Source organism: Diadema setosum, chromosome 2 (assembly GCF_964275005.1).
Source record: "Diadema setosum chromosome 2, eeDiaSeto1, whole genome shotgun sequence".
NCBI lineage: Eukaryota > Metazoa > Echinodermata > Echinoidea > Diadematoida > Diadematidae > Diadema > Diadema setosum.
The window spans coordinates 41,650,320-41,671,446 of NC_092686.1; the positions used below are offsets into that span (position 1 = coordinate 41,650,320).

A 21,127-nucleotide genomic window follows, 5' to 3' on the forward strand; every position below is an offset into this window, starting at 1 on the left:
TATAGATAAAAGAATACAGAAGACTGCAACAAAAAGGCTTAAGTGTGGCTGACACACAGAACTACTGAGTAGTTGAGTTTTGTGCAATATTCAAATTGTAGATAACTGTTGACTTCCAAATTTCTCAGCAGTGGCCTAAACAAGTCCCCTGAGGTTCATATTTAATGTTTTGCTGCATTTTGGGAGGTCTGTAAAGGGTATCCCCTACCTTTAAAGATAATAAAAAGTTTTGGTACCTCAAAAGTTTCCCTGAATTTCCTTGTCTTGGTTTGTGTTTCATGTTAAAGTACGTTGTCTGTGAGAATTACTCGCCCCAAAGTGCTCTCATGTCTTAGTAATCATGCAATAATGGTTTCGTACCAGAGCCGTCGCCGTACAGCGTCGATAAATATTGTACGAAACCACTGACTGTGACCAGCAGCTTGCAGCCCATTGTACGCATAGCTAACTGCGACCAGCAGCCCCATACGCATAGCGTAATGGGGCTTCGCATTGTAACATTCAGGATCATGACAGAATTAGTATCGCGGGTAAATATCAATTTAAAATCCCAAAATTTCTTCGATTTGAAGACTTACCAATTAAGTTGAAGTATTGAAAACAGGCTTCGAACAACGTTTGGTTCTGCCAGTTGTTCGGTTCTGCCAATAGTCCCTTTCTTTTCGAATTGATGACTGAATGTGACTCGGTCGAGAGGACCTTGGGAGAGCTACAACGTTTGTACATACACCATGGACCGATGCATACACTGACTACTACGGCCAGCGCATGCGCACACAAACATCTTATCCGTTGATATGGGATTTGAAATTTGTGCGCATGTGATGTGTTCGCATGCACTGGCTGAAGTATTCAGTGTACATGGTGTATGTAGCTCTCCCAAGGTCCTCTCGGCCGAGTCACATTCAGTCATCAATTCGAACAGAAAGGGACTACCAGGTATAGACAGAACCAAACGTTGTCCGAAGCCTGTTCTCAATACTTCACCTTAATTGGTAAGTCTTCAAATTGAAGAATTTTTGGGATTTTAAGTTAACATTTATCCCGCGATACTAAATCTGTCATGATCCTGAATGCTACAATGTGAAGCCCGATTACGCTATGTGTATGGGACTGCTGGTCGCTATGCGTATGGGGCTGCTGGTCGCAGTTAATTGCATGATTACTAAGACATGAGAGCACTTTGAGGCGAGTAAGTCTCACAGTGTTAGTTATATGAAAGGTACTTTAACCTGAAACACAAACTAAGACAAGGAAATTTTTGAGGTACCAAAACTTTTTATTATCTTTAAGAGCAATGTCGTTTGAGAAACAGACACTGTAAAAGTGGAGAGCATTTCGCGAGACGTGAAATTAATGCAAAAGTAAAGGTGTGCAAATTGTTCACTTGTTATGAGTTATGCTATATCTTTGATATCAAAAGAAGTATTGTAGGGATACAAGCTGTATGACTTTTATGTTATTTGTCGTTTTCTTCATTTTCCCTAGTCCTGTAGTGTAAGTGAATTTCGTGTTGTGATGCAGATCAGATACCTTTTACTGTACAGTGTACCCTGGATCACGCTGCCAAAGCCCTTAACTGATGTGGCTGCGGTCAGCTATATGAAGTGCTCACTCAATTGTCGTGACCCTCCACAAAATTACAGACACATGAAATTAATCTTAAATAATGAGAAGTGTGAAAATCACTCGCACATACAGTGTCTGTTTTTACTTAGTCACTTTCAGATAGGACTTTCTAGAACTTTAAAAAAAGGAGAAAGGCTCCTTTCAGAATATTTGCCATCTCTTTTTGGAAACTTAATTGTATACCTGTGGTACAACAAATTCCTTCATGATTCTTGATCGATGATAACATCTGAGAGAACATTTTACGCTAAGCAGCTGGAGAAAGCCCGGGGGGGATTTTCCATTTCCCTTGAAAGTATAATTCTATTTAAGTGAAAACAAGACAATTACCCTGAAATGTACCCCACACTTCTAATCACTTTGCATAATTTTGTTGATATTTCATCACAGAAAATCTGGAAGCACTCTCGCTCGCTACAAGTGTCCACTTCCGCCCCTGTGCACACCCATGCTGTGCATGTGACTTTGATGCATTAGATGAACCTCGCTGACACTTCGTGACAGCAGTTGCACAATGTGTAACCTGAAATATGTCAACCAAGGATCACCTTTAGAGGAATATCGATCATTTGAATAAATGCAATCGCTATGCATTTTCATTACTAGTACCTGGGTATTCAAAAATTCTGAATGATGACTCATGAATATGTGAATTCCTGGGGCTCTACATGAGACTTCAATTTTGATTGGGAGACTGTGTAGGACCTACAACTCAAAGGTGCTTCAAAGACCTGAGGATAAAACAATATATTTCCCCACTGGAGAAAAATTGATTTTCATCTTTTTTTACAGAGGTTAATTGAAACCACTGTGATGTTCAGACCGTATATTTTGATTTGATTTGATTTGATGTCATTTGATTAGATCATTGAATTACCTACATAAGTCCATTCTCATCAACTTGGAAATAATTCAGCATTTAAAGATAATGATACCAAAGCTTTCCAGTCAAACTTAAGACCAAAAAAAAAAAAGTGAAGTTACAGTACAACATTTCAGAAATATTGTGAATTTCGCATGCACAAGTTGAGATTCTTTTGGCTGTGTGCATACATCTACTTTAGATCAGAGATGATTAGCGGTACACAATTCGTTATGGGGATTCTCAAACATATCTGAACTGGGCCAGCCTTCCCTCTCCATGGTATCCACATGCTATTAGGTCTTTAGAGTGAAAACATAATTCTTGTGTGCCTGCAGAACTGTCAATTTTTGCTCTAATATAGTAAAAGAAATGTGTGGAAGAAAACCATGATAACATGATTACCGGTGGGTAATGACATAAATGCAAAATATCAACCAAAAAGGTTTGCTGCAAGTACTTAGTATCAGAGCATCGCTTGTACCTGATCATGGTAGCTATGTGATGTTTTACATTCGATATTAATCAATCACAATATATAGAGCCATAGCAGTATCCATCACACGCGAGTGAATTGCACGCACCTTGTCCGGCATTTGATTCAATACTACTGTTTGGACGTGATTCGATCATCACCTTGCAGTGTTCTACACACCCACTGCTGAATGGGGAGGGTGCTTCCAGAATAAAAGTCAGTATACCGACTTTTATCATTTCACACTTTCAATCCCAAAATACTAAACAAAACAACTCGCCATACTGGCAAATTGCGTCAGCCAGATAAGTTTCTTGCTATAGTTGTCTGATATATTGCAAGTAAATTCCTGATGGTAGAAGATGAAATTTGAGTCCTGCTGAGTACTATATCCTAGCTTGAAAAGTCAAAGGCCAGTAAATGGTACCGAATCATACATCCACATCATAGAATCACAGGTGACAGCCACAAACAAGAAAGCAATATAAGCTATTAAATGTCCATTTCCCACAGTGAGGCTGAATCACTCTTTAAATAATTTCCACTCCACCTTCAAAGTTGGCATTAATAAATAGAGTAAAGTCAGATGGAGAAAATGGTTGAGAATTTATCAAAAACAGACGGAGGGCAGTTACGGAATTTGAAGTTCCCCCTATCTTTACAAATCAGTGATACTAGTTGTGACCACATTGTCAAATTGGCAGAGGTGATGATGTCGAGTCTCCAGAGAACTCTACAGAAACCCTCGCTAAATTTCCCTTTCGGACATGAAATCAGAATAAGATGTATCCTTTGCATCAAATTGGTATAGTCTTATGATAACCCAGCAACAATGACTTTTTCTTAAAAATTTGTTTATCTATATCTTAAGGTGGGGGTGGGGGGCAGGACCAAAAAACATGATTTCAATATTCTTGTATACAAACCCATGGGAAGATTGCCGGGTGATGGCAACGTGTTCTCTTACGATTTGTGCGTACTCAGTAAAACTATGTGACACTTTACAATTCTGCAACTCTCCTATTTTACATCATATTACGATAAAAATTTCCACAATTCTGTTCATTTGATTGTTTGTAGTCTATTCACAAAGACTCAATCTGAATAGTATGCTGTGGAAGTGCACTTCAAATATGAATCCAAGTTTTCAGAATCACATCTGATGCTTTTATCTCACAAATGACTACCCTTTCAGTGCATAAAATATTGAGGATACAGAATCATCCAGCTCTCTCATTTGATACTTACTCATCAGCAGTGGCTCCATAATAATTCATAATTCCAATAAATCACTCGACAATCAGATCTGTATGCAAAGAGATGACATAAAAAAGAGAGGGGAATATCATGAATACTGTTCTAATGAAACAGATTAATGTTTCCTTGCATGCAAAAACTTCAAAAGGAGATTTAGAACAAATTCAGTTCTCAAAATGTCACATCAGCAATTGCATCAAGAAACAGTCATCTGACATTTCAATATAGGGTAATCACTTTGACAGTAGTTGAAGTGGCATGTTGTCATTAGCACAAGATATATCTCAAGGTGGGATGAAACATCGAAACCAGCATTTCAAGCATACACTAGAAGAAGGAAAGAACAGCTGTCCAACTCATTTACTCTAAACTGATTTGCTAATGATGGCCTCTAATTGTACTACTTTTAGAAGCCTTGGTAAAATACATTCATGATTCAATTCAATAGTTTATTTATTTCCATCACCATCATCATCATCATCATCATCATCATCATTATCATCACTGTATGTCATAAAAATATCTTCATTTCTATTTAAAGTGTAAAACTTTCAGATTACGATCAATTCTCTTTCTGGTTATGCCAGAATGGTACATTGCTTGTGATATATGTACGACAACTGTATATATTTCAGTTTCTCTCTGGATGGAGAAGGTAATGCAAATGATTTTAAAAGGTGAGTAATGTTCTAATCAATGAAAACAGCATATAATGACCTACCAAAAATAGCTGTATGTGCAAGTGTACAGTTTAGCTTTAAATACCTGGCTACAAGAGTAGTAAAATTCACACTGATGCAAATTTCATAGCAGGTACAAAACTCAAGATTTTTGCTTCCGTGGATAAAAATCTCACTAAATAGTGCGATCACCATCGCGATCCACATCCCAGGAAATCTTACTTAATCATTTTGGAATTATTGTGAGAATTCGCACTGCAGTGAGTTTGTGAATGCTGAGTAAAAAATCTTGAGATTTTTTTATGTTGTCATTCACAACAGAGAAAACAATACATGTAGCACACAAAACACAAGGGCAAGGGTCATCATTTCGGTAGATTTACGGCATGTGCAGTTTGGTCAACAAATTTTCTTGATCAGCAACAGCATGATATTTCTGTTTGTGTAAACGTGCGCAAAAAAAAAAAAATCCTGTATTTGGATCACAATCGACATCCTGCTATTTTGTCGTGAATAACACTATTGCATTCAATTCCAGTCAAATTAGAACATTTTACTGACAGGCTTGAAAATAGGGAAGAAGTTGGAGGTCATTTTCAGACTGCCATCCCCTTCCCCTCCCAATACTAAACCACTTCATAAATTAGAACCATTTCAAACTGGTAGCCATATTAGAAGAATGATTACGCACACATAGCAGTATGATATCAATATCTATGATATCATTACCATCCTATATAACTGAGCTGTGATTTTATCAAATGTTGCATTATATGCATGCATGTATGCCAGTGGAGAACTTCCGTGCACCAATACAATGTACAGTAGTCTCCCGCACATAAGGATGCACACAGTGTACAAGCTTCTATCCCTGTCATGTGATCCATGGTAGATTTGATGGGCACTTACAACATCCATTTCAATATCTCCATCATCACTATCTCCCACATGTGCACCAATCACAGGGTGATTCATTTCTCTCTCGAGTGTTCTCTACCCCCCCCCCCCCCTTAGCTACAATGTAGTAGTAGGTTGGATGCACATCACTGTATGATAAATCATGGAGGTACCCTGTTCTACCTCCATGGATAAATCTTGCATCTAGATCTCTCTATGAGGATGAATATTTAACCATAGTGATGGCGGCATAACGAGTGTCAAAAACAGTTTCCTCATTTCAAAGCAGATCAATTCCACTTTGTAGAGACACATCCAAAAAAAAAAAATAAATAAAAAAAATGCACGTACACAACACACAGTAGGAAGGACATGGATGCCATCATACCACCATAATCATTAATGAAGTCACACAGAAATGAAATCCATGCTTTTAATTGCAGCCTTGGGATAGACTAAAATACATTATATTGTATAATGTACTGGACATATCGCTGAATACCAAATGTACAACGTAATGTCTTCTGCCACAGCAATTATAAAGAGCAAATGTATGGTATCTTTTAAGGTGCATTGATATGCAATAGACAATACGCACAAATATTGGGGAACATGCTTTGTTTGAATGCTGCTCACTTCTACTACTCCAGGCACTGCAGTATGAAATGTGTTGGTGCAAGATGATTTATCATCATGAGCACCAGAGAGTGGTGCACTTTGTATTCCTCAAACTGCAATGAGCTCACAATGCAAATCAGAATCTCTCTCCCTCGAGTTTCCTCAGTGGCACCTGCACATACTGCCCTGAGAGTAGTGCCAGCTAACATTGTTAGAGCACACCACACACTTGTACTCCCGATGAACGACAACACTGCGAGCCACACTCTTCCCACCTAAACAAATCACATTAAGCTGAATGATAGGGGGTATTTTCTGAATGGATGGATGATAAAATTTGGCACTTCTCACCTCTCCTCTCGCCCGAGACTGTTCGTCTCCCTCTCATGAATATGGCTCCAGCTCCGCAAATTTGTTGGTGATCAACAAAGGCTGGATATAATGTCTCATTCACTGGATTACGAGGGCTGCTATCAACTCTGTACGTACTCTTGACGATTCGCAGGAACAACTCTGAACAGCTGTTTCTCGTGTTCCAAAGGATGTACACTTTCTCACTTGAGAAGATGCAAGCCATGCATACAAAATTTTCCTCGAAGTGACTACCGGTATACATAATTTTGGGTGGAGTAAAACTTGTGTAATTGTAGATAGAGACTTCGTAATGCACTTTTTATAGCACTGATCAACAATTGTTCTATGACAAGGGGTTGTAATAGCAATGAAAACAATGCAAATCAATTCATCTCCATCTATTTTTCATTATTAAGCACCACCTGGAATTTGCCATGCCACGACATCCAGCTCAGAGTAATGACAAAATTTAAAAAGTTTAAAGCACGGGCTCAATTGAGAAAAGATCTCCCACTTTACACCTTGCAGGGCCTACACCAGTACTATCAACTATCCATACCATATTAAAATCTTAGAAATATATGGAAACTGAAAGAGCACAAGTTTTGATTAAAACCATACTTAATTTAAACATTATATGATAAATGCAAATACAGTGTGTACTTATAAAAAAATAACACCAGCAAAACCAGAATCTACACAAGTAAGGAAAAATTTGGACAAACACAACAGTGTTCATATTTCTACTGCCACTAAGTCATCATCAATAGCATGGCAACTTTGGAGCATACATATATGTACATTATGTATGTATATCACAACATATCTCAAGCTATTATTCTGATCATGGTAGTTTAGCTAAGATATTAGCAACAAATACTTTTGCTATCCTTTGATAAACACTGTATTACATTCAGCTCTTCCTACATATTTATCATTTTTATTAGTCATAGTTGGATCCAAGTCAATCAATTTTCACTTCTTTGTCTGTAAATCATGTCATTGTCATTATTCATACAATGTAGCATCAACATAGTCGAATATATTTTTTCATTTGATTGTCCTGTTTAATTTTAATCACTAACATGGAACATGTTAAAGGACAAGTTCACCCTCATATAGATGTGGATTGAGAAAATGCAGAAATATAAGGAGAACACATCAGTGAAACATTGAGGAAAATTGGACAATCTGTTCAAAAGTTGTTAATTCTTAATTCTTTTAGTCACTGCTGGATAAGAAGACTACTACAGCTGATGATGTCACACGTATAGAATGATATAAGGAAACATAAAAAGAATTCCACAAACTTTCATTTTTTTGAATTTTCACATTCCCTCAAATTGCAACTGACATGTATGTAAAGGGTAATATTACTCCTTCTGCCTCCTGAAAGAGGAAAGTCATGTGATGTTTTATAATGCAAGAAAAGTAAAAATATGTTGAATTCTCTTCATATGTTCTTTATGTCATTCTACACATGACATCACAAGCTGTAGTAGTCTTCTCATCCAGCAGTGACTGAGCAGAAACTTCACAAATTCATACAATGTAACTTTTGAACAGATTGTCCGTTTCTACTCAAACTTTGATTAATGTATTGTATTATTGCTGCATTCTCTCAATCCATATGCTTATGAACATATGTGAACTTGCCCTTTAATCTACATGTAGCACTGCCCAACAGACTCTCTCAACAGAGGTTTGCAAGAGACGTGCCGTATGTCTCTCGACAGAGCACTTTTATGAATTTGGTTTCACTTTTTCCCAAACTGATAATTCGGAGCTGAAAATGTTCATTCAAAAGCCCTAATGAATTATGACATGCTTCATTTTCAGGCATACTTGTTGTACAAATTCATGACTCAGCAAAATCTACTTGTACACTACCTGCAGCTGTTTGTTTTCAGTAACCCAGAAACCCAACTCCTAGTGGCAGACTTTTACAGTGAAGTTATACCTCCTTGGTTCATCATATCACAGCCTGTTCGTCACACTGAAAAGAGGCTGCAAGGAAGGCTGTTATTTGTTGCTATCACAAAGTTCAGATGAGCTCAAAAGAAGACAGGATTTAAAATTGATTTTAAAATCACTTTAAAGTACACATACAGTTGTATTAACACTGAGTACAAGCTGTTCAAAAGGAATGGTAAGGAACATCACGTTATGATGCACATAGTGTGACAGAATGTACTGTAAATAGTACAAGTTATCTAGCCATGTTGGGACCCCACACCCATCTGAAAAAGCAATAATTAGTGATGCTCAAGAACAATACTTTTAAGCAAATTCATGTAATAGGGTATATCTAAATTGGGACATTGTTTACTTAGTTTTAACTAATACGATAATCTAAACACGTTGTACACGATACTTGCATACTTAATCATTCAAGTCATGGGGAAATGAAATGGAGTAGGTGTGTGGAGATACACTGTCTGTAGGGCCTACACTGTACACCTTCCTCTGTGCCTCTGTTCCTTCTACAGCTGTAGCGACAGTCTTTTGGTTGATCGTATAGATGTGTACATTGTATCATAGTGATCGACATTTAAATTATATTCAAAAGTTCTTAATTCTTTATATTTGCAAGAGATTTTTTTTAACCTTTACTCAGATTTTGCAAAGAAAATGAAAAAGAAATTATCTGGCAGTCCATTTTGGGATAACAGATACAGTAGGTCTAGAAAAACGATTGCTGGATAACTGAAGTCTGACTGGACACAGTTACAAACCTCTATGCTACCAAACTGAAGGAAACTTATGGCAACTACTGTAAAACGAAGAAGGTTCACATAATTTTTAATTTCGCCGGAGCCAAGATTCACAAAATTAAAGTGCGATTTTTGTCTACATTATATGCGTTGAATGCCAGTGACAAGTCACAAACTTGTCATTTACTGTAAAAAAGGCCACTGGCTCCAACTCACAAAATTTCATGCTGCAAAAATATCTAGCTTTACAGTAGGCCTAAATGTGTGCACTTGTACACATTGACAGAATCTGTTTGTGTGTGTGTGCGTTTCTCAGTGATTGTACGAGGTGTGATGCTTCAAAAATTGCCCCAGCTCATCATGCAACCTTGTCATGTATTCATGAAAACATTTGTGCAGCTACATCCAGGCAATGGTCAAATGACATTTCAATTTCTTACGCTTCCCACAGAAAGATTCATGAAGCGTCTCTGCAGAGCCTGAACCATAAAATCAATCACATTTGTGACCTTTTTTTTTTTTTTTTTACAAAGCCACAATGGAAATTGTATACTCCTCTGACATTCAAACCAGGCCAATACAAGTTTTGATTATTGCTTTGTAATGTATATTATTTTCATGCAGAAAAGAATGGAATACATGAGCAATATTCACGATGGAACTATGCCTGCCTAGTATCTTCTCAGTAAAGATTGCTGGAAAAAGGCTTGTTGTACACCACTGATGATTTACAATAAGATTTCAACTTTTGCTAGGTTCAAATTTATGAACCCACACTTTTTGACTATTTACAATGTAAGCCTATAAGCATACTGGGTACATAGTACACAATACTGAAAAAAAAAATATTCGCAATATATTGTTTGTAGATTCTTCTTGTGACTACGCCACGCTACACAACAGACTATGCGAAACCTGACCAAATTGTGACATACATGTAGCACAACATAGCACACCACTCCTGCCATCAAAATTGTGTGCTGTTCTTCAAATTGCAGATCATTATACAGGAATGTGTACACCATAAATTGCAACTTTTTTGTGGATACTGATCATAAAATCCTACTACATGTACAGATGTATGTTGCAAACATTCAGATTGCAAACAAGAATTGGCTATTCATACTGCTAGTCTACATGATTAAAACTAGAAAAATCATGCTGACATAAAAACAAAACAAAAACAAAACAAAACTAGAAATGTCGCTATGGCGACTGATGCCTCCGCCATAATGCATGATTCTCCCAATAGGCGTATAGTACAATGTCTTCACAATGTGTGATCCATGACAGTTTCACATAACTGGCAAAATATTGAAATGACAGGTTTGTCAGAAATGTCTTGAACTGGGTTTGCTATAATTTTCTAAGAGTGCAGGTACACATATTTGGGGAATTTTGGGAAAGTTTATGCAATGAGTAATTTCCAAGGTACGAAGAAAGAGTGGGATGACGGTACAAAATAGATTTTTTTTTTTTTTTTTTTTTGGGGGGGGAGGGGGGGCATTGAAACCTGGCCTTTAACCCTTAACCTTTGACCTTCTGGCTGGAAATTTCCCGGAGAATCTCCATTAGGTAATGCATTAAGTTTTGAAACTAATAATGCAAGCATTGCATATACTAGTATATGAGGGAAATAGTAAAATTTTGAGGAGTTGACCTTGACCTTTGACCCCTGACTATTGACCCATGACCCCTAAATTCCCTAGATAATCCCTGCCAGACAGTACATGCATATGTACCAAGTTCCACGAAGATACATTGAAGCATTTGAGAGAAAAGTAATATTGCAACATTTTCACCTAACCTTTGACCTTTTGACCTTTGACTTTATGACATGAAACTCTCTCTGGAGAATCTTTACGCAGTAGTACATGTCCACACCAAGTTTCAAGAAAATACCTTCGGGCATTGCATAGATATGGGGGAAATTGCAACATTTGTAGCATTTGACCTTGACCTTTTGACCTTTGACCTCTTGCCAATGTCACTAAAATCTACTCAACTAATTGTCCCATCATACATCATCCTTGGACCAAGTTTGGTGAAAGCTGCTTCATCCAGTTTTGAGTTATCACGTAAACAGAAAAATTTTAGGATTTGACCTTGATCTTTGACCTTTGACCTCTGTCCAATTTCTCTGAAAAACTAATCAAGTAATTGTCCCATCATACATCATCCTCCAACAAAGTTTGGTGAAATTTGCTCCATCCAGTCTTGAGTTATCGCGTAAACTGATACAATTTCATGATTTGACCTTGACCTTTGACCTTCAGCCGATTTCACCCAAATCTAATCAAATAATTGCCCCATCATACTCCATACTTGGACCAAGTTTGGTAAAATTCCAGTAAATATTACTCAAGTTATCGCGTAAACGAAAGCGGACGGACGTACGTACGGACGGACGGACGGACGGACGGACGGACAACCCGAAAACATAATGCCTCCGGCACCACTTCGTGGCGGAGGCATAAAAACCAAAAACAATGGTTACTTTTGTTTTGAACACCCTGGGAAAAACAATTTTAAGCAAATCCCAAACTCATTAATTAAATATGTTTTAGATGACTGTACATATGTAGCCATTATACATGGGTAATTCCATGAAGTTGGGGCAGTGTCCATGTAGCATCATGATATTTGAAAAATACATTTCAGCCTAACTCAATATTAATTATGCTATACATTTATTGTTTGCAGGCTTTACATTTGCATTGAGGCCACACATTTTCTTGGAAACTTTGTGCCATTCAGACTCAACTTTGATGAAGTTATTAAACAATATGTAACGGTGTCCTGTAGCATCGTGACGTGTCCATGTAGCATCGTGATATTTTAAAATTTGGTCTTAAGAGACAAATTATGGCAATTAGCTTGACCAAAATTTGATGCAATGTGCATATTTACTAGATTAGTCAGATAGCTAAATATCTCAAATTTCCTGTACACAGTTTTAATTTTTTAAGAAAATTACAAAATGTATCACGATGCTACGCGGTGTCCTTTTTTGTTACATTTGGTGGACACCGCGTAGCGTAGTGACACATTTTGTAATTTTCTTGTAAAAGTAAGACTGTGGAAAGGAGAGTAAAGATATTTAGCTATCTGACTAATCGAGTAATTATGCATGTTATATCAAATTTTGGTCAAGCTAATTGCATTAATTTGTCTTTTAGGACCAGATTTTAACTATCACGATGCTACATGGACACGTCACGATGCTACAGGACACCGTTACATTTTTTTTTAATAACTTCATCAAAATTGAGTCTGAATGGCACAAAATTTCCAGGAAAATGTATGGTCTCAATACAAATGTAAAGCCTATAAACAATATATGTATAGCATAATTAGTATTGAGTTATGCTAAAATGTAACACTTTGTGCCCCAACTTCATGGAATTACCCACATGTCTGTATACTACACTTTGCATTTTGATCAAATATCAAGAAAAGAAAATGATAGACCTACTGTTCTGAAAACTGACATATTTCAGCCTTAGGCAGGGCAATAGTCTGATGTAAGCAACCTCCCTGAAGTCTCCTTCTCAAATTCTCGACTCTCAAATCTACCTTTGACTAGACCATGCCTCCTACTACTGCCACATGTCATTATCTCTCTCTTCTCCCGAATTAGGGCAATAGAATAAGATCTAGTTTCTCTCCAACAAAGAAAAGCCACAGTTCAGACTGGCTTGACCCTGAACCCTGCCCAGAAACGGCGTGTGGCCCTATGGCCTCAGAGTTCAGAACATGACCTTTTGACCTCTCCACCACAAATCTTTCAGGGGAGTCGTCGTGGCATGCGTAAATTTGTGTGTTTAAGATATGATTGAAAAGTGCAAGCGACTGCCAGACTCATCGGCCAGCTGTATGATTGTGGCTGACAGCCCCACTTCATGCTCAAAATGAAGGGACATTTAACGGGCTCCGCTTACTTAGTGCGCACAGATGCCGTCTGGCAGTACAAATTGCGTTGCACAGGCATCAAAAGAAGTATATGACGCCCGTAGAACAATCAAAGTGACATATGATTTTATCATCCTTTGTCATTGATATGGTTGGTATATAGTGATGTATATGAAAAACAAAGTGCATGCTGCATTGTCACACATATGGATCAATGTGAATGTAGAGCCAAGGTCTTGCACATGTACAAGAGTCATACCTTACTGCATATGAGACAATATTCCATTTATTCCAAATCTTTAACTAATTTCCAAATAATAATCAACTAAAGAGGGGAAAAAAGGCTCACTTCTTGAAATTATCATGCATCCAGTTACTAAATTGCCATGGTCCAACATTGATGTTTTATCAATTGAAGAGCTTATAATCACACTGTCTACTATAGATGTAAATCACTGACCCCCAACATTACTTTCTATTATTTGTTTAACAGTTAACTAAAAGTTAAATGAAATGATAAAATCAGCACTACAACATTCTTAAAATAGGATTGTGGCTTCCACTGTATTTTACTGTACGTTGTATATCACTGGTTTGAAAAAAAGAAAGAAAGAAAGAAAGAAAGAAAAGAATGACATACTATACAATGTAACCTGCAAGAATTTCACAACTTTCTTGCTTTTCCTAATTACTGCGCTTCTTTCACTGTTTACATCTTCTTTTTATCCTGGTAAAAATAGAATGAAAGGTTGGATTTTCCATTTAAGTCTTCCCTAGTTCTATTCCGCAGACCCATACTGTAGCAAAAGTGTATGGGTCTTTTCGGTAATTAGCAAAATGCTCTGGAGAATGCATTGTCTTTAATAGAAAATGTGGATGTATAATAGGTAGGTTTAATTTGACTACTTATGGACTTTCACAAGGTCATAATGTGTTTCTTCTCCTTTATTTTTGGTTGTATCTGAAAAACCTCAATTCTCCTTGCCCTCAGAGTTCACGCCTTTGTTCATGCTCCACTGCCTTCATTCCACCAACTTTTTTCTGTGCTGTCAATCCTTTACGGCAATTTTGGCTAGGTCTGCAAATCGATAACTTGAAACTGCTTTGTATTTTCATAATGTACATACACTATCTACATTTAAGAATTTCAGGCATTTTCGAAATAAAATGGTGGATTCTATAGAAGAGCCATCACAAACTGTTACACCAAATAGAATATTGTGAAATGTGTTCTAAGCGTTACACTCACTCTTGGGACCTTACAATCATATTTTATGTGCCAACTGTCTCGAATCTCAATTTGAAAGACATAATATTTGGGTATTACAGGTTTAATGTAGCATGAGTGGGTAATCACAAAAGAAAAGAAAGTGTGTGCAGAGAGGAAAAAAAAATGTAACTCTTGGACACAGAGCAATGCGTTGTGCAAACTCTGGTAACTTTTGCCTATTAATGTTGAATTTTTGCATAATTCCCCCCCCCCACCTCATTAAAACAAAAAACAAAAAAAAATCAACCTTTTCCGAAAAATCACCAACCACTGTAGCCACACATTTACGAAACTCGGGTTGAGAACATTTACACATATCCATTATGCAGAATTATCACTTTGGCCTGAAAGTAATTTTGTCTGAATATCAAAGAATACCCAGCATTTGTGGGACCGATTCTCCTCTCTCAAAAATACATGTATATCATGTGGAAATCTCAGAATGACCCAAAAAGTGTAAATATAAAAGACTGTATGAAAAATGCAAATAAGAGTTACCCACATATTTATTCCACAGCTTTGTGACTCATACTGGATATTTGCACATTGATACAATGTAGATGGAATACATTTGAAAGGCTGTGCAGCTGTGTACTTCGTGGCTTCAATATTGATTCAAATATATTTAAAGGCAACATCTCTCCTTCATCCATTCAAATACCGTACAGACTTTGTGTATTCATCTAGGCCGTGAAATTGGTAAAGCCTATAAACTTGCCAGGTAATTGAGAATGGTAAAACATAAATTGCTATTCTTTCTGCTCGCATAACTATTAGGTCTATCTCTCTTTTGTCACGATGAGTAAGTAAGGTAAAACATAGTAAAACTACGGTACATTGTACATCATGTGCATATCAACTAACATGCCATAATAATCACTGTCTTACTTATCTTAAAATACAGCTGAATAACTACATATTTACAACTCTAACAATAACTGATGTAGTTTGTGGATCAAAATAAACCCTGATAACTACACTGTGTGTGTTGTTGGGTACAAAATGTTCCCCCATTACGTGCAGTAAGCCTTACTTCCTTTGTCTGAAATGTGAAGTGGCTGCACAGTACAGCAGCATGCATGAACCTGCTGTGATATCAGGAAATTCTCATCTTAGCAGCTGTTGCTAAGAGATATGTGAGTATCTGGAGTGTGCACTTTGGATCACAAATGACCTCCACGCAATGTTTCTCTCACAATTCTTCACAATTATATCATGAGCTGAAACTTTGCTCAACCATAGACAGCATGGAAACGTATTCTATACTACAGTTTGTACAGGCAGTATGTGTGATTTCATGAGAACTGCAAATCAGATTATTTTTTTCAAGGAATTACATACATTTGGTGGATACCATTGCTATTATAAAATTGAGACTATCAAAACAAACATGTAACATGAATTCCCAAAATCCAAATGCGTACAAAAAAAAAGAAACCCAACCAAAAATGAAAAAATTAATATAAAAGTTCCATCACTTGAATGTTTTTCTGCAGTGCCATTGTGTATTGCCTCTTCAATATCAACTTTCTTTTTTTTCAACATACCAATGGTATAATACCAATGGTATTGAATTATAAAGCAAACTCAGAATCATTTCAGGGTGTGTTACAATGTGTATGTAAACCAATGTTAACATCAACAACTACAACACTAAGTAATTGTATACAGTGTACAAGGTACATGTGCAATTTGTAGGCCTAACAATTTAAGATACTGTACCATTTCAAATATGGTGTAGGCCTTGAAGGCCAACAGAAACAATGACCAGAAAAAAAAAAAATGCCCCAGTGAATATACACATAACCGTCACAAACACAAAAATATTCACGGTGGTATTATTAGATCTAAATTACACAAATACTTTTATATTGCACATGCGCCACCATCCACATGCATCAATGCTTCAGTGCACTTTTAACAGGTCAAATGCAGTGCACACTGCACTGTACAGGCACATTAGACCGCACTTTTGTCGTTGGCGGACAAGTGTATTCCATCAAGGTTCAATCAATTCCAGCTAAATGACCTTTTGCCTGTTTACAATGAAAACTTCATGAATAACTCATGGGAAGTGTATTGCACACGTGAAAAATCAACATAGGTCATCTCATCAAATCATACATGTAACTTACAATGTACAGTATATCTGATTAAATGGAGATCTTGGTGTATTCATATTTCTATACAGTGTACACTGACGATAAATTTCCCAAACAACAACCTCAAAAAGAATCTAAGTGTTCTTCACAAATTCCCCCTTAAAAATGCAACTAACCACCATCCCTCCCTCCCCCCCCCCCCCCACCAAAAAAGGTTATCACTGGTCAAAGTGGAAAATTTTATGGCACATGTTACATTTATATACCATTTACACTTAGTTCTCCATAATACAAATGTACAGTAGGTGTGGCAATCAGTGCACTTGACAACATACAAGTATGTACATGTACCAACATTCCCACCTAAACAGTGTCTGGAAGGGTCTTTCTCCACTTGAATGGAGAAAAGTTCCTCACAGATCAATTTTTATTTATTATGCCTAGCTATTATTATGATGAACTTTGTTGAGTAGCATGGAGTAATTTACAAGGGAGAATGCTTGCTTTAAACCAAATGATGTGTAAAAGCCTTTGCTTTGTTCATAAACATGGCAAGTAAAATATTAATTTCATTGTCAACTGCAGGTCTCAATGAATTATAAATAAAAATTCAAACTTAAAAAGTAAAGGAATGATGACACTTGTATCACTCAGTATGCACTTATTGAACTCTTACTATATGCTGGACACCGGTGTCTGACACCAATTTTTCCCCAACAATCCATTCTCTGTTTTGAAACAGAAACTGAAACATGGGTGACCAGCTGAAACTGTCATGTGTGATTCAATTCCCAACTCCTGAAAATGTGTATCACAGGTACTAAAATGGTACTACAAATTTAAAAATGTGTAATTTAACATGCTCAGTCTCATGAAATGTTTCCTTCTTTGAAAATTAACCTGTATGGTTGGGGCACCACCTATCGGCAGGGCACCTTCCCATCGGCACCCTGCGTATCATGGCTGTTTGCGTATAGAACGAAAAGGTACGCGCAAGATTAAGTGTCATTAGCTATAAAGACAATAAAAACGAAGAAACGAAAATCAAACTCAAACAAACCAAGCCAAAAATTACACATCCGCTCAGTAACGATGCATGGCTGCGAAATTCACGTGTATTACCTATGGCCTGTGAAATTCATGTGTATTACCTATGCTGTGAAATTCACGTGTATAGTCTATGGAGGGGAGGGGGTGCCGATCGCAAGGTTCCCTTTTTAGCTGCGCGAAGAAAACGAAACGCACGCACTAAAATTGCGCTATTTTAAAACGGAGATTCATAATCAACGAGACGGTCACGACATTCAAAACTGCAGTATTTATGGCATATTTGAGGTAAGAATTAGGCGGATTTGTGTTATATCTTTAGAATAAACAAGCTACAGATCCTTAGGGTGACGATACGTGGTACCCCCAACCCTACTACATATGTTGCACAGGGGTGGGCTTTCACAAGCCAAAGTTTATAGATATTTGTTTCTTTTTTTTTGGGGGGGGGGGAGGCACTTTGTCTGCTTTGAATAATTACTATGTACAGCCTAATGATGAAGTAGTGTACCTCTTTATACACTGAATTTATGATTATGATATCTCATTTTCACATGAAATTCCCTGAAAGTGCAATTGCACTCCATATCACATATTCAAGTCTCAAGTTGACTTTAATGAACAAGGTCAAAGCAAACAAACAGAATGTTACAGGTTTCATCAAAATTAGACCAAAATAGAACATTATGGAAATTTGAGATTTTCATATTACAATTGTATTTTCCCTGACCTTTCAAATTTTCAGTTCATTTCCATTGTGTACTTGAACTCCAGTAGAAAGATACCTCATCCTTTGCATAAATGTTAAGGATTGTATCTATAAGGAAGCAAGACTTTTGGGGTGGGGGGGGGGGGGGATTTTAGTTGCCAAATCATCGACCAAACACATGATCTATGTCTTCACAGATAGGAGCACTGTGTGTTGATGGCATCATCACCTCATCTTTAATCGTATACTTAATTGTATCTTCAGGTTCTTGAGACTAACATCTTCATGGGTGTTTGCAGAAATCATTTTAACCCAATGAGGATGGACTGATTTTGCTACGACACATATTTCCCATCGAGTATACTCGGGACTCGTCCTAAATGGGTTAAGGCTTCTGTGACTCTCATAAAATTCTGACTTCTAGTACTATGAAATGTCTCCTTTATCTTATTTCTTTGATTTTACTCTATTCACTAAAGGGACAACCCTCATTTGGACATGGAGTGGAATTACATGCAGAAATCCTGGGACCTGTTTACCAAAGCAGTATAAGCATTCAGAAAGCATTTGCCTTTTTTTCTTTTTTTTTCTTTCGAATGGCACAAAAACACTGTTTTTGTACATCAAGAAGCTGCTCTCTAATATTACACGTAGCTCATTTTTCAACACAGGACTTTTTTAAGGTAATGGACAATTTTCTGCATAGTTTGCGAGATGAATTGTCAAGCTATGCTGGCTTCTGAGAGGCTTCTGAACTATTGGATGAATGCGACAATTTCCCCTCGGCGATTGCTTGTTTGTTTGTTTTTTCTCTCTATCTCTCTCTCTCTCTTTGTCACTCTGGAATTGACAGAGTGAAGGAGAGAACAAACAATTATAGCAACCCACTAGCCATCTAGAGGAAATCACCGCATTTGTCTTGCACAGTTCAGGAGCACTGTGTAGATGCCTAGCTTGTACTATTGTATCGTGATGAAACATCAGAGTGGCTGGCTAATTTCGGCAAGATGATGTGCGTTCACTGTGTATACACATGCATACATTCTTCTACGGTATCATATAGTATGGGAAGCGGGAAGCAGGAAGCAAATGGTGACTCAGTGATGTGATTTCTGTAGGCATCCAGCCATATCTGTGGCAATAATTTTATTATTTATAGCCAAAGTTGGTATGGCTGGCAATGACATCGTTGAGAAGCTCAAATATGTAAACTACACATCTGCAACCTAAGATATCAAAAGGTGTCATTATACGGTCATAACAGTGAGTGGCATGGACCCAAAACTCCTGGACATTGCCCCAAGTTTGGTTAAAACTCTATACTGCAGTGATGACAAAGTGTAGCACAATAATACATAAAATAAATTGCATTCATAGACCTTTACAAAAACAGAAGCAAACTAGAATCTGATAGGTCTAGTGTACTAACCTAAACATTATTGATGATTGAGGAGAAAATGTTTTCATCTTTTACAAACTAGAATTGAAAGCCCACAATGGGACTGGTGGAGCTGGAGAAAGGAAATAATCCCCATATCCTATGCACTAGGCTACACCGGGGATCCAATTCACTACATGCCACGAACAGTAGGATATGTGAAACAATTACAATTTGGTTTTGAGTGGAATGATGTTGTGAACAACCATTCCAATCAGTGTGATGATCAACCTTTCCAGTTATTAAACTGACAAGAAAGGACGTGACCATCAGCGTTTTCAACATGTCAAGGGTTTGATACATTATGCATCAATTACCAATTTGCAGGCATACTCGTAGATAACAAAGCCATGTGTTCGATCTTGCACAGTACAGAGACCTATTGCCACCGCAACGCACTTGTACCACCGGCGCGGCTTGGCCGCAGGGGCCACATAGCCCGATACCGCTGTACGTTCGTGGACGTTGCGGATATACAGCTAAAATGCTCGAGTACACAAGCTCTACGAAGACAGCGCACGCTGGCACTATGATACACGGCTAAGCTGCGGGGACCCATTGTATGCTTTCTCCGCTCGCAGCCGAGTCGCCCAGTTTCGTTCAACACTTTGTGTCCCGTGGGAATCTACACATTCTACCTCAAAATCGAGGATAAATTACTCGTATCATGTAAACTGTTACTTTACCTTCCTACTGCCGCTTGATCCAGAGGCAAACCAGTCCGTTACGTGAAGACAGAAGATATCGCGTACACGATTATAATTGCGATCTCTGTGATAACGTAGCAGCCATTTTTAAATATCCTTTCAGCATGTAAATTTGTGTTCAGAAGAACTTCACTGCCATTGGTCAATAAAACTGTGCACTGGGCTATTTCGCCAATAGGCTTTTGGAACAGATACATCCACTAGATGACTGACAATTAAAGTAATTATGCAAATTGCGAGAATAATAAAGCCCTATGGTGACACAATTATACATTCATTTCTCTTTATGGAAGTGGAGAGAAAGAAAGATTGTCATTAAAAGCAAGAACGTGCATATATTTTTCAAACTCATGTAAATGACAGGAATTTATTGGGAATGAGCAGAGAAAGGGAGTTAGATCTCTATATATCACACAGGCTGAACACCGTAATGTACAAAATTAATATTTTCACGTT

At 37.4% G+C, this 21,127-nt stretch overlaps 1 protein-coding gene across 1 annotated transcript in view; it reads right to left on the minus strand.

Moving 5' to 3' along the window:
- The window catches only part of LOC140245992 (uncharacterized), a 61,665-nt gene extending 40,925 nt beyond the window's left edge, over nt 1–20,740 (minus strand). Inside the window, exons 1-2 of the mRNA XM_072325442.1 lie at nt 20,651–20,740; nt 4,215–4,272 (exon numbers count right to left, since the gene is read on the minus strand). Of these exons, the coding sequence (XP_072181543.1) occupies nt 4,215–4,243 (29 nt within the window). The 5' untranslated portion in view covers nt 4,244–4,272; nt 20,651–20,740. The remainder of the gene's footprint in view (nt 1–4,214; nt 4,273–20,650) is intronic.
- Nucleotides 20,741–21,127: the final 387 nt, after the last annotated feature.